The sequence below is a fragment of the Fundulus heteroclitus genome, unplaced genomic scaffold, assembly GCF_011125445.2.
Source record: "Fundulus heteroclitus isolate FHET01 unplaced genomic scaffold, MU-UCD_Fhet_4.1 scaffold_39, whole genome shotgun sequence".
Taxonomy (NCBI): Eukaryota; Metazoa; Chordata; class Actinopteri; order Cyprinodontiformes; family Fundulidae; genus Fundulus; species Fundulus heteroclitus.
This window is the reverse complement of record NW_023396803.1, coordinates 468,363-483,739: the sequence shown is the minus strand read 5'-3', so window position 1 is coordinate 483,739 and position 15,377 is coordinate 468,363. Positions and strand designations below refer to the sequence as shown.

The following is a 15,377-nucleotide window of genomic DNA, read 5'->3' as shown; positions in this document are numbered from 1 at the left end:
ATCAGTCTGTCCAGTAATGAAAGACAGGAAAGAAAGGAGCTGCTGAAGTTCAGGAAGTAGTGGAGCTGTGCTTATAGCCCATTAGTGGGAGAAATAAATCTGCTACTTTGAGATGCACAGGCTCCTGATGCGGCCAGTTTACAGTAAGAAACGTGTATTATTCTTTACCTGCAGCCATGACCGCTATTTCTTTTTGATGTTAACGCAGAAAAAAACTATTTCTCATAGGTATGTAGACGTGAACAGAATAAGTATTTGCTGCACTTTTTTTAAAAGGTGGGGAAACTCTGTCTCCACAGACAGCCACAGGCTAAATGTTTGTATTTACTGGTTTTTCTTCTTCTCATGTCACTCTCCCCTCTGCCAAGAGCGGCAGAGCTCTTTGGGCCCCACAAAATTGGAAAGCCCTGCTAATCACCCTTGATTACTCTCCACTCCCACCCCCACAACTTTGCCTCAACCCAGAGACACAGTTCTAGTTTTCTATTAATAACACTACTGATGTATTCATTTTATTAATCTTAGGATATACTAAAAGTGTGGAGAGGCACATTCCTGGCTTTTACACTTGATTTTTGTTGTTTAAATATGAATAAATATGTAAAAATAAATGAAACCATTACTGTCCCCGTTTCCTAATTTCATCTTGATGTTAATGATGACCAGATGCTAGCACAATACAAGCTTTAACCATCAAACGACCACATCCTAACTGTGTCACCTCCTACTTTTCCGGACTTACACATGCATTAAGGATCTTACACTTAAGTCACTTTGTTCTCTATAGTTAGGCGCCTGCCATAGCATTTGCAATGAGGAGGCAGTGCTGTGCGAAGTCACGGCTAATGCGGCCCGAACCGTAGTGTGCACCCCCACGATATAGGTGTCAAAACGTGCGGCTCGATTACGAAATGTGTGCTACTACTTTTATTGGGGTTTCGAGTTACCATGGCGACAAAATTAGCGAAAACCCCCCCCAAAAAAACCCCATAGGAATGAATGGAGTTGGGTAGAAAGAAAGCCTAAAAAAGGCCTCCATATGACCAATTTCAACGCTGTACTGTGTCGTCATGCTTTCACCTACGAACACCGTTTAACTTCCAGTTTGTAGATATATCTGTGAGCTACTCAGAAGTGAAAACGGGATGTGGATATCTTTTATCGTCTCTTCACAGTTACTCCTCAAAGCTCATGTCCAAAAATCTGCGAAATCATCATTTACAATAAAAGTCAATGACGGAATTCTCCAACCGCTAGAGTGGGCCACTCTAGCTTTTTCAAAGATTTAAAAACTCCGAACAACTTCAGCCTACTCGCTCAATTTTCACTCTACATAGATAAATTATACATCAAAATGTAGGTATTTTTGTCTGGATTTAGAAAATGTAACCCTCATTGGAGTGGCATTTATAGATTTTTCGCAAATCACCTCAGAGCGACACAAACCCGAAACATCCCCCATTCATTTCCTATGGAGCGGTTTTGAAAAATGACGTCTGAAAATCCAAAACATCACGTTTCTGCATCGTCGCTACTCCTAAACCGTTTTATGTACAGGCATGAGACTTTCACACATGAATGTCCCCACCCTTCTGGCACTCACAAAAAAGGAATTTTGTGGATAACTGTTACGGTTTTGCCGCAGGAACAATTTGTTCGGGAGTAGCGAATGTGCAAAATCCTGAAAATGCTTCAGAGCTGCTTTTTCCCACATCAACCACTTTTTACATCGTCGCTGTGTCTACACCGATTTTTGTACAAACATAAAAATGAGCTTCATTGTCCTCAAAAGCCTGCTGATACTCATGGTGAAAGAATTATTTTGATATCTCTTATACTTTTTGAGTTACAGCGATTTGTTCGGGACCCTTTTTAGAGGATTTCTGAAATTCTATAAAAATCACCTTTAGATCATAATTTTTTACGCCTTTATTAAACTTTTTCCAGCAAAAAAACAATAGCTTTTCTTCTTCCCCTATCCGTTACAAACTAAACGCAGAAAAAATTACGTCTCTACCGTTTATGGATCAGGAGATATGAAGCGTTGTTCAGGGCAAAGTTCTCCATTATAATCCAATGGGACTTTTTGTGACCAAAGTGTCTGCACTTCTGTAGACGGCCGCTGCAGATGTGTGAGTGAGTTTCCATGACGACGGAACTCTGAGGGCCAGAGGGAGACGCTCCATTGAGATACAATGGCAACTTTCATCGCTCACTGCAGTGGCTGTGATTAATGTAGAAATCTGAAATTCGCACAGTCACTTCCCTCTTAACATTTAAAAATTTTCATGTGACTTTCAGCCATGTGTCAGTTTTCTGTCTCATTTTGGATTTCACATGCTTTCCTATTGGGCCTTTGCTTCCAACAGGACCTGGCATGATGCCCAGACACAACCCAATTGGCCAATATAGCACCACCCACATGTGGGAAATGGCACTACACACCATTTTGGTCAAATATTGAGTTCTGGGCCCAGATGTGGTGAGGCTGAGTTTCTAAAGGAGGCCAATCTGTCCCATGAACTTTGGTCACGTTTGGTGACATTAAGTTTTGGCACCCCTTTTTGAGGCACTTCCCAGTACTTTTCCTTTGTACCCCAGTTGTTTGATAAAACTAAACAACATTTGAAGTTACAAATACTACAGCAAAAAGGCCAATCAAAGTCAACAAGAGTTAAGAGTCTGTTCTTCCAGAGCATCATTACATTAACACCGTTTAACCAATCTAGTCAAAACATGGCCAATATGGCGCTTACCGGCTGTCCTTCACAGTTTTGTGGAGGGCTTGATCTTGCACAAACACCTTGATTTCAAAGACAAAGTTTCCTTGGTTTTGTGGTGCTCTTTATGCTCCTTCCACTGTCTAAAGACAACAACAGAGCCAGGTACTGGCATGCCCAGATTGCTTGGAAGATTTGTTCCACCTGTTTCATCACTGATTGAATGGGAGGAGCTCCCAGGCAGTTTGTCAGCACACCTCCCACTCGATCTTCCCACGGGAACCGATGGAAAGATAGATCGTAAATCAGCACCTGCTTACTGCCAGTCAGCTCAGAGTTTGGTCCTCAACTGGTAGCAAAACAACCAGGCGTCGAACATCTCTGTGCTGAACTGTGGTTTGGGTAGCTTCTTTCAGAACTTTGGCAGATGGCCGGTTTAGTGTGGGTTTTGTGACAGGAAGGCAGGAGCTTTGGACCACTTTGACGTTTACGTCTCAAACAATGCCCTTAGCATCTGGATTTACGCTCACCACCCGTCCTAGCTTGAATTGGCCCCTCACTGCATTTTGGTCGCACAACCAGACAATATCTACGATAGCAACGTTGCGATGCAGAGTGTGCCATTTACTTCTCAGAAATACGTTTGGGCCGGCAAGCTGGCTCCAAGACCTCCAGAACTTGTTGACCTGGTTCTGCATCTCTCTGAGTGTCTTATAAGGGTAGTTTGCAAAGTCAAATGTTCTGATCTCACCGCTTGGAGAGGCTCGGCCCAGGAGAAGTGTGTTGGGTGACACATACTGCACGCTTTCTTCATGGCTCTGCACCCTGGCGTCTATTGGGCATTCGTTGGCAAGGTTTGCAGCAAGTTGTAGTGTTGTCTGAAGCTCATTGTAGCTGAGGCCAGTGTTGTTGCCCAGGCTCTGGAGTGCCTTCTTGAGAATGCGGACAGTGGCTTCAGCAGCCCCATTGCGGTGAGGTGAGTCAGCAGGGGGAATTATCCACTCGCATTTGGTACCTTTTTGAGCCGACATCTCTTCTATTGAAGTTCTGTTCTGAGTATCCAAGAACTGGTACAGCTCTCTTAGGACAGGTTTAGCGCCGATGAAGTTTGTCCCCGGGTCGGACCAGATCTTTCTTGGGGGCCCTCTTATTGCAGTAAAGTGTTGGTAAGCCATCAAGAAGCTCTCTGTCGACATTGTGTTAACCAAGTCTGCCTGAATTGCCCTGCTGGCCATAAAGCTGAAGACGACACCCCACACTTTCATTGAGACCCGTTTCTTGATGTCATCTTTGACAAGATATGGTCCGAAGAGGTCGACTGTAGTGAACTTGAACAGGGCTGCAGGTGTAGCTCTTTCAGGAGGTAGGTCAGCCATTACTTGTTTGCACCTTCTTGCTCTTGACTTTTTGCAGAAAAGGCAGTTCTCCACTACTTTTTGGGCAATTTTCCTCCCTTGGATGACCCAGGCTTTCCTCCTCATTTTCAGCAGGGTTGCAGCCACACTTTCATGACCCTCATTGTGCGCCTCCTGTGCCAATAGAGACCCATGCATTGCAAGGCAGAAGGGGAACTGCAGCGCCATCCTCCCTGAAGCCATGGATTCTCCCACCGCAAACTAGTAACCCAGATTCTGGCTCTCTGTACACAACCAAGCGGTCCGTAGTGGTAGCTGGGAACGTCACCCCTTCTTGAGAAGCAAGATAGATGTCTCTTATTGCTTCTTGACGCTCTGTGGCGGTGATAACTCCTTTTGTGGGAATCGCCTCCCACTTTGGGTTCTCAATGGACTTTGTTGCAGATGCAAACTTTTTGGCGGCTCTCCAGATAAAAGCAACAGTCTTGATTAGACACTTTAGGCTACTAAAGCGCCTCTCATCCACCAAGTTTAGGACAGCTGCACCAGCAGGAAGTCATCCCACAAGACTTGGAAGACTTTTTTTCGCTTGGGCTCTTGTGAGTGCTGCCACAAATGACTTCTTTTGCATATTGTTAATGCTTTCTCGAGCTGTCACAGACACATCTTTTGACGACATAACTGGCCACTCGCTCTCTGGAAGATGTAGAAACTCTGGCCCTTGCTGCCACTCTGAATGGGCATCAAGTTCCTTTGGCCTAGCTCCTCTAGTGATAATGTAGGCTATGTTGAGTGGTCCGGGGATCCATCACCAGTCCTGTAGCCGTGTGCTTTCTTGGATCTCTCCAATTCTATTGGCAAAGAAAGTCTGAAATCCATAGCTTTCACGCTGGATAGCTCCAAGAACAGTCTGACTGTCTAACAAATGGTACCACGTTTTTATCTGGATCTGGGTATGCTGTTCAAAGTACTTTTTCAGCCGGCATGCAAAAACTGCACCACAAAGTTCTGCTTTGACCGCATCCCCCTTCTGGTCTAGAGGTGTCAGCTTTGCTTTTGACTCCACTAGTCGAATTGTTAATTGTTTGTTACAGTTCCACCGCAGGTAGAGGACAGCACCATAGGAGCTTTCACTGCCATCTGAAAAAGTGACAGCGACTGGTTGAGTTGTTGCCTTTGGTGGAGTAAGGGCTCTTGGGAACCTTACTTTGCTGGGGAACTTGAGCATTAGGCCAGTGTTTTTAAGCATTTGTTTTATTTATTGTAACATTGTGTTTTAATGCTTATTGCTTTTAGAATTTTCTATTATTATTTTACCTGTTAACTACTTTGATCACTGCATCGTGTGTAATAGTGCTATATCAGATTGATTGATTTGTTCATTAGGAGCAATAGGTAGTGTGTTTAAAATCTCTAAATTAAACATAGATAGGAAAACTATCTCGGCACTATCTGGTGGCCGGGCTTTTGCCCATGGAGCCCGGCCAGGATCAGCCCGAAGAGGCGCCCCTTCCGATGGGCTCACCACCTGTCGGAGGGGCCAAAGGGGTCGGGTGCAATGTGCAACGGGTAGCAGTAGAGGGCGGGGACCTTGGCGTTCTGATCCTCGGCTGCAGAAGCTGGCTCTTGGGACGTGGAATGTCACCTCTCTGGTGGGGAAGGAGCCTGAGCTTGTGCGCGAGGTTGAGAGGTTCCGACTAGAGATAGTCGGACTCACCTCGACGCGCCGCTCTGGCTCTGGAACCTGTCTCCTTGAGAGGGGCTGGACATTTTTCCACTCTGGAGTTGCCCATGGTGAGAGGCGCCGAGCTGGGGTGGGCATACTTGTTGCCCCCCATCTCGGTGCCTGCACGTTGGGGTTTTCCCCGGTGAACGAGAGGGTGGCCTCCCTCCGCATTCGTGTGGGGGGACGGGTTCTGACTGTTGTTTGCGCTTATGCGCCAAACAGCAGTTCAGATTACCCACCCTTTTTGGAGTCCTTGGAAGGGGTACTGGAGAGTGCCCCTCCTGGGGACTCCCTCGTTTTGCTGGGGGACTTCAACGTTCACGTGGGCAATGACAGTGGGACCTGGAGGGGCGTGGTTGGGAGGAATGGCCCACCTGATCTGAACTCGAGTGGTGTTTTGTTGTTGGACTTCTGTGCTCGTCATGGATTGTCCATCACAAACACCATGTTCAAGCATAAGGGTGTCTATATGTGCTCTTGGCACCAGGACACCCTAGGTCGCAGTTCAATGATCGATTTTGTTGTCGTTTCATCTGATCTGCGGCCGTATGTCTTGGACACTCGGGTGAAGAGAGGGGCGGAGCTCTCCACCGACCACTACCTGGTGGTGAGTTGGCTCCGATGGCGGGGGAGGAAGCCGCTCCGACCGGGCAGGCCCAAACGTATTGTGAGGGTTTGCTGGGAACGTCAGGCAGAGTCCCCCGCTAGACGGAGCTTTAACTCCCACCTCCGGGAGAACTTTAAACACGTCCCGAGGGAGGCGGGGGACATTGAGTCTGAATGGACCATGTTCCGTGCCTCTATTGTTGAGGCGGCTAGTCGGAGCTGTGGCCGCAAAGTTGTCGGTGCAAGTCGCGGCGGCAACCCTCGAACCCGCTGGTGGACACCAGCGGTGAGGGACGCCGTCAAGCTGAAGAAGGAGTCCTACCGGGCTTTTTTGGCCTGTGGGACTCCGGAAGCAGCTGATGTGTACCGGCAGTCGAAGCGGCAGGCGGCTCGGCTGGTCGCCGAGGCAAAAACTCGGGCGTGGGAAGAGTTCGGAGAGGCCATGGAGAAAGACTTCCGTACGGCTTTGAAGCGATTCTGGTTCGCTATCCTGCGTCTCAGGAGGGGGAAGCAGTGCAGTACCAACACTGTTTACAGTGGGGGTGGTGTGCTGCTGACCTCGACTCGGGACGTTGTGTTTCGGTGGGCGGAATACTTCGAAGACCTCCTTAATCCCACCAACACGTCTTCCATTGCGGAAGCAGAGCCTGATGACTCTGGGTCGGGTCTCCCATCTCTGGTGCTGAGGTTGCCGAGGTTGTTAAAAAGCTCCTCGGTGGCAAGGCCCCGGGGGTGGATGAGATTCGCCCTGAGTACCTTAAGGCTCTGGATGTTGTGGGGCTGTGTTGGTTAACGCGGCTCTGCAACATTGCGTGGACATCGAGGGCAGTTCCCCTGGATTGGCAGACTGGGGTGGTGGTTCCCCTATTTAAAAAGGGGGACCGGAGGGTGTGTTCCAACTACAGAGGGATCACACTCTTTAGCCTCCCTGGTAAGGTCTATTGAGGGGTTCTGGAAAGGAGCGTCCGTCGGATAGTCGAATCTCGGATTCAGGAAGAGCAGTGTGGTTTTCGTCCTGGCCGTGGTACACTGGACCAGCTCTACACCCTCAGCAGGATTCTGGAGGGGGCATGGGAGTTTGCCCAACCAGTCTACATGTGCTTTGTGGATCTGGAGAAGGCATTCGACCGTGTCCCCCGAGGGATCCTGTGGGGGGTACTCCGGGAGTATGGAGTACTGGGCCCTTTAATAAGGGCTGTCAGGTCTCTGTACGACCGGTGTCAGAGTCTGGTCCGCATTGCCGGCAGTAAGTCGGACTCGTTTCCGGTGAGAGTTGGACTCCGCCAAGGTTGCCCTTTGTCACCGATTCTGTTCATAACTTTTATGAACAGAATTTCTAGGCGCAGCCAAGGTGTTGAGGGGATCCGTTTTGGTGGCCTTAGGATTGCGTCTCTGCTATTCGCGGATGACGTGGTCCTATTGGCTTCATCAGGGCGTGATCTACAGCTCTCACTGGAGCGGTTCGCAACCGAGTGCGAAGCGGCCGGGATGAAAATGGCGGATTGGTGCAGCGTCTGCTGTGAAGCGGGCGCTGTACCGATCCGTTGTGGTGAAGAGAGAGCTGAGCCAAAAGGCGAAGCTCTCGATTTACCCGTCGATCTACGTTCCTACCCTCATCTATGGTCACGAGCTTTGGGTCATGACCGAAAGAACGAGATCCCGGATACAAGCGGCTGAAATGAGTTTTTTCCATAGTGTGTCTGGGCTCTCCCTTAGAGATAGGGTGAGGAGCTCAGTCATCCGGGAAGGACTCAGAGTAGAGCCGCTGCTCTTCCACGTCGAGAGGAGCCAGTTGAGGTGGCTCGGGCATCTGGTCAGGATGCCCCCTGGACGCCTCCCTTGTGAGGTGTTCCGGGCACGTCCCACCGGGAGGAGGCCCAGGGGAAGACCCAGGACACGCTGGAGGGACTATGTCTCCCGGCTGGCCTGGGAACGCCTTGGGATTCCTCCGGAGGAGCTGGCCCAAGTGGCCGGGGAGAGGGACGTCTGGGCCTCCCTACTGAAGCTGCTGCCCTCGCGACCCGACCCCGGATAAGCGGAAGAAGACGGACGGACAGACGGAGGAAAACTATCTCCAGTAAATATGTGATTATTTTCACAGACCAAGAATTCCCTGTTCATGATTGTAGTATAAAGATGCTGAAATTCTGACAGAAATGATCTTTGTTTATTGTTAAATTTACATGATTTTTAGACAGGTTTAGTCATTTGAAAGGTACTAAAAGTTTTATTTTTCAAGAAAATAATACCACTTTAACCAAAGTGAGAGGATAGTTTTTTCATTATGTGAATTACACAAATAATTCATGTACACTTATTGGGTGTATAGGGTCCACTGATTGTGAAATAGGACCGTACAATCACATAAGGCTGCTCAGATAAATGTTTTGCTGGTGAGCGTGTCATTCATGTAGCCGTAGGTCTTGTTATCTTGCAGCAGTGTTTTGGTGACATCAGAAAGATTCTGCTGGTAGGCCAATCTGTAGCGGGTGCACACATCATCACAATAAGTCAGCAGGCGTTTCACATTGGAAGAAACACTGCTGGGGGTGCTGTCCAGTCTGAAACGACACACAAACAAACTTCTATATTACAGGAGAAACCCTCAGAAACTCTGTGGAGAGTCATCCTCAGATATGTACTGTATCTTAACTAAGCCTGGAGATGCAAAACATTATTCTTTACTTTCTGAAAATGTCTTCAAATAGGGCAGAGGTGAGAGGACGCCGACGTTTCAACTCCTCCAGGTAAACAAAGTCTCCTTTCAGAACCACCTTCTGGTACAAAATCTCAGCCCAGTCTGGACCATAGCCGTAAGCCTCTGAGACAACAAATACCTGGTAGAGAGGAAACGGAGTGTCAATGTGTCAAAAAAAAATAAATAAAAAATTGTCAGCGCAAAAACACCACACTGAGAAATACAAATGCTGAGCTCAATCATGACATTAGCAATTATTTTTATTTTACCCTATTAATCATAAAAAATATAATCACAAGATGCTAAAGAAGCTTAAAAAGCAGACAAAGAAGATACAGTTTTTAGTTTAGTTTAGTTTTACAACTTTTGACATTAAAACAATGTTAGGGCTCTATCAAGTCTTATAATGGGTATATATTTAGGGTTTGAAGCCCACAGCACAGACGAACGGCTATGCCGTTCGACTGCACTGTGTGCAGAGAACCCTATTGTTTTTCGTTTGTTTTTAAATTATTTGTTATTAGGGTTCCAAGCCCGCAGCGCAGGCGAACGGCTATGCCGTTCGTCTGCACTGTGTGCAGAGAACCCTATTGTTTTTCGTCTGTTTTTCCATTATTTATTATTATTATTAGGGTTCCAAGCCCGCAGCGCACCCTATTGTTGTTCGTCTGTTTTTAAATTATTTATTAGGGTTCCAAGCCCGCAGCGCAGGCGAACGGCTATGCCGTTCAACTGCACTGTGTGCAGAGAACCCTATTGTTTTTCGTCTGTTTTTCCATTATTTATTATTATTATTATTAGGGTTCCAAGCCCGGAGCGCACCCTATTGTTTTTCTCTCTGCACTGTGTGCTCTCTGCACTGTGTGCTCTACCTGTTGTTTTTTCGTCTGTTTTTCCATTATCTATTATTATTATTAGGGTATAACAAAGGACAATGCGTTTTGGCCTATAACCACCAAACTACTGGTCCCACACTCAAAAACTTCATATCACTTTGTTTATTGGATGATGCTGCATCAAAACGGGAATTGGCACACCTTTCGTTTCCCAGGTACTTTTCGCGCTACATGGCTACAAAGGTTAAACCTTTCTTGTTAAACTCCTCCTACATTTTTTGTGCAATCCACGCAAAACTTTATATATAAGCGTGTCATAGACAAATAAAAAAAAGTTAACGCAGCGGATTTTTGAATTTTGACTTTTTCGAAAAATAATGCTAAAATAAAAAATTGTTAGCTAGCTAACTCTAAATGTAATTGCTGATTATTCTAAAACCATAACAGATTTTAACATGTCCTTCATAACCCATACTCCAAATAAGATTTTGCACACGTGACCCTCGTTTGAGGATCGTCCATCACTAGGGGGCGCTGTGATGTCAAGAAATCTACTATGCAAGAATGGCTGATTGGATTTTTACAAAACCTTCTTCATCCCCTTCTAGTCATAGCCCTCAACTAAAGTATTAAATATGGTAACGATTGAAACAAGTGGGCCGGGCCTATTTCCAAAAGTGTGAAAAAAAACTTGAAAAAAATAAATAAAAATCACCTAAAATCAATTTCGTGGTGTAACAAGCTCAGATTTTCAGGATGTATTCCTTGAATAGGGTGTAACAATTCTCTCACTGCATGTACTGATGTTTTTGAAAGTCCCACACTCTGAATTTTTAAAACTTTGTCAAATGCAGAAATCAATGTAGTTTCCACAAATACTGTTCAATCCCAATAAAAATGGCCACTATTTGTAAAGCACATTCAGACTAAACATGGACTTCAGTTTAGTAAAAATCCAGGCGATTTTGACTAATGTAAAAGACATTGAAGTTTACAAGGTTAACATCAACGGTTACACTTTTTTTCCTCTTTAAATCTTTTCTGAAATAGCATGAAAAACAATCATATGCATAGAGAAAGCATTCTTGGACATCTGTGAATATTTTCAGAATTTTAGAGCAAACCGTTAATTTGTAATGAATTTTATTTATATAATTTGACATAAAACATTTTGTTAAGATAGACAATTTCAGAAAATTACGTGTAGCACCACCATCTGGTGGCTTTTCTTTGCAACTACAACAATTCTGACCATTCATATTTTAAATCCATCTTCAAAACACATGACTTATTAAAAGCTTACTAACAATAACTGAAGCACCCAAGTACCAATTGTATAAATTTTATCTTTATTGTTTTACTGCCTGATTTATATTGCGGATTCAATGTTATAACAATACATTTATAGAAATGTATAATTCCAACAGTTGCTAAAAACAGTCCACATCCCTTAACTTTTAGGTCGTTGTTATCAAATGTCTACATTAATAATGGCAGAAGTTAGTTTAGTTCTGGCACACCTGTATCTATTCTTAAGACTGGTACAACACATAAATAGCTTGAATTGAGCCTGGTAACCAGAATTGGATATTATGGATAAAAGTAATAATAAGGCTTCAGAGCTCATCATAGCACTGAAACAGCTCTGGTGAAGGTCACCAATGATATTCTCATGGCCTCAGATAATGGACTTGTGTCTATACTTGTCCTGTTAGATCTCAGTGCTGCATTTGATACAGTTGATCACAATATTCTCCTACAAAGACTTGAGCATACTGTAGGGATTAAGGGAAAAGCATTAGGCTGGTTTAAATCTTATCTGTCGGACAGATTCCAGTTTGTCCATGTTAATAATAAATCCTCCTCAAACTCTAGGGTCACTTGTGGAGTATCACAGGGTTCAGTCCTTGGACCAATTCTATTTACTATATATATGCTTCCGATTGGCAAAATTATCAGACAGCATGGGATTAATTTCCACTGTTATGCTGATGACACTCAGCTATATTTATCCATAAATCCTGATGAATCCAATCAGTTACTTCGACTGCAGTCATGTCTTGATGACATCAAAAGCTGGATGACTTTAAATTTCCTGCATTTAAATTCTGACAAGACAGAAGTTGTAATCTTTGGGCCAGAGTCTTCAAAAAATAAAGTTCTTAATCAATCACTTAATCTGGATGGCATTAACTTGGCCTCTGGTAATAAAGTTAAAAATCTTGGTGTTGTTTTCGACCAAGACGTGTCATTTAAATCCCATATTAAACAGGTTTCCAGAGTTTCCTTTTTTCACCTCCATAATATCGGCAAAATTAGAAACATTCTGTCCAGGGGTGATGCTGAAAAACTAGTCCATGCATTTGTTACTTCAAGGCTGGACTATTGTAATTCTTTACTATCAGGAAGTCCACAAAATGCAGTTCGAAGTCTTCAGCTGATCCAAAATGCTGCGGCAAGAGTTCTGATGAAAATCAACAAGAGGGATCATATTTCTCCAATTTTAGCTTCCCTTCATTGGCTTCCTGTTAAATCAAGAATAGAATTTAAAATTCTCCTTCTAACATATAAAGCCCTTAATAATCAAGCTCCATCATATATCAGAGCTCTGATTACCCCATATGTTCCTAACAGAGCACTTCACTCTCAGACTGCAGGTCTGCTAGTGGTTCCTAGAGTCTCTAAAAGTAGAATGGGAGGCAGATCCTTTAGCTATCAGGCTCCTCTCCTGTGGAACCAACTCCCAGTTTTGGTCTGTGAGGCAGACACCCTATCTATTTTTAAGACTAATGTTAAAACTTTCCTTTTTGACAAAGCTTATAGTTAGAGTGGCTCATGTTACCCTGAGCTATCTCTATAGTTGTGCTGTGATAGGCCTAGGCTGCTGGAGGACATCAGGGTCTAATTTTCTCACTCTACTGATTTCTACTGTTCTTCAGTCTACTGTTCTCCAGTTTTGCATTGTATTACATTGAAATGACTGTCGTCATTGCAGCTTTTAACTTTTTGCTCTCTCTCTTTTTCTTCATAGTAGGTACACCTGGTCTGGCGTTCTGTTAACTGTGACATCATCCAGAGAAGACGGCTCACCCGCTACTACCATCTTATGTAGAACAGATTACTAGATCAATGTGTGCTTCTGTGCTTTTTTGTCTCTCTTGTTGTGTCTCTGCTCTGTCTTCTGTAACCCCAGTCGGTCGAGGCAGATGGCCGTTCATACTGAGCCCGGTTCTGCCGGAGGTTTTCTTTCCCGTTAATGGGGAGTTTTTCTTCCCACTGTCGCTTCATGCTTGCTCAGTATGAGGGATTGCAGCAAAGCCATGTACAATGCAGACGATTCTCCCTGTGGCTCTACGGTTCTCCAGGAGTGAATGCTGCTTGTCGGGACTTTGATGCAATCAACTGGTTTCCTTATATAGGACATTTTTGACCAATCTGTATAATCTGACCCAATCTGTATAATATGATTGAACTTGATTTTGTAAAGTGCCTTGAGATGACATGTTTCATGATTTGGCGCTATATAAATAAAATTTAATTGAATTGAAATAATTATTTTTGTTTAAGACTAAGTAAAGGTAAAATTGTTTCTTACACATGCGGTATAACCTTGTAATCAAAATATGACTGTTGTTCCCTGTTTTCCCTGAAATTCCTGTTACATAGATAAAGATATCGTTTCTGTTCTTGCTTCTATTTTTATTTGCCAGTATCTGCTTTTCCCAAGTAGCTTTCAATAAATGAAAAAAATTACACCTTATTCCTAACATGATGAAATTTCTGGAGGCACCCCTGATTCTTTTCTGCACATGTGTCTGAAGTGCTTCAGCTGTTCTAATGAATTGTTTCTAAACATGAGCTCAGTATTTTTAACAGTATTTTTTTTTTTACTAATAAGGAAATTATTTCTCTTAATCTGAGTAAAAAATAAACAAAGTTCAGTATGCACATTCATAAAGGATATTTGTAGGGATTTTTTTTAAACTTAATAGTCATATATATATATATATATATATATATATATATATATATATATATATATATAGAGAGAGAGAGAGAGAGAGAGATAGATAGAGATATATAATTAAATTACATTTTATTTATATAGTGCCAATTCATGAAACATGTCATTTCAAGGCACTTTACAACTCAAGTTCAATAAGATTCTACAGATTGGTCAAAAAAATCCTATATAAAGGGAATTAGTTGATTGCATCAATGTCTTGACAAGATCTCTGGCCGGCTCTGGAGGTCGGGGTACGGTGGGCTCTCTCCAGCTCAGGCGGTGTAGAAAAAACATCGGGACCCATCACTTCCATCAAGACATGCGACATGAACTTTAAGGGATCTTTGCCGTCTTCACCGCCCTCGGGAATATTCAATATGTGGAGATTAGATCACCGTGAGCGGTTCTCGAGGTCGTCGCACCGGTCTAACAGCGACTGGGTCTGGCTCTGGAGCGTTTTTATGGTAGACTCAGCCGCCATTAGCCGCTCGAAGTTATCACCTGCCACCAACTCAACGGCGGTTAGACGGCTCTGGAATGAGGTCACTGTTGTCTGTAGTGAGTCCAGTGAAGCTTGTATTAGTCTAATGGCATCTTGAATAAGGCTAGAAACACCTTCTTTGAGTGATGTTCGTTGTTTAGCGAATTTAGCCGCCAGTTGGTCCATGGCCACCACCGTTGCTGCAGGTTTCTCGGGTGTCACAGGATCCCCCGCTGTTGTTGGAAGGATGCTAGCTGCAAAGGATGCTAGCTTGCCCGCCGCACGTGTCACCGGAGTATCTAAGTTAACTGATTTTGCGTGTTTGGACATGCTCGTTACTGAGACAACTGTCAAACCAACTTCAGCAGTAAAAATTGTGTCAAAGTTTGTGCAGAAAATTTGTTCCAAGGGAGGGTAACAAAAAGTGAGCCGGAGCCTTCGCGTATGCGTCCTCTCCCTACATGTCACAACCCCGTGCACACCTTTTTGTTCCACATTCTCTTTTGTGGTGATTGACACACCATGTGTGACTGCACTCATTTTCCCAAAAAGAACACAATGAAAGATGGTCATCAGAAATTCAAACCATCATGGTATATAGGTTTTTGTTTCCTCCCTAATGTAATTATTCCTAACTGATGTCATCACAAAAAAGCATTATGTATTAGTTGTAAAAATTACAGATCTTAATACAGTTTTTAAACATAATATTTAAACATTATTGCGTTGGATTAAGCAGCTGTTCCCTCACTTCTACCTAATATTAGACCAACCTGTCGCTTTCCCCTGTTTGTCCTGATTGATCCTCTGTCATCTTCTCTTCTTTCTCTTCATCCTCACAGCTGAATAGTAAGTGAAACTTTAAAGACCAGGTTCCACAGACATACAATTACAAACTGATGCACAATCAACATTAAACCAATGTGCAATTTGTGTTGTTTTATTTATA

The 15,377-nt window shown here is 44.0% G+C and overlaps 1 protein-coding gene across 5 annotated transcripts in view; it reads right to left on the bottom strand.

The window, feature by feature from the left end:
* Positions 1 to 8,552: 8,552 nt before the first annotated feature.
* Positions 8,553 to 15,377, bottom strand: part of LOC105922165 (SPG11 vesicle trafficking associated, spatacsin) — a 78,625-nt gene continuing 71,800 nt past the window's right edge. For all 5 annotated transcript variants that reach the window (XM_036130842.1, XM_036130844.1, XM_036130843.1 and 2 more), the window contains 2 exons: positions 9,093 to 9,244; positions 8,553 to 8,968 (listed from right to left, as the gene is read on the bottom strand). In XM_036130842.1, coding sequence (XP_035986735.1) covers positions 8,782 to 8,968; positions 9,093 to 9,244 — 339 coding nt within the window. In that variant the 3' untranslated portion in view covers positions 8,553 to 8,781. The remainder of the gene's footprint in view (positions 8,969 to 9,092; positions 9,245 to 15,377) is intronic.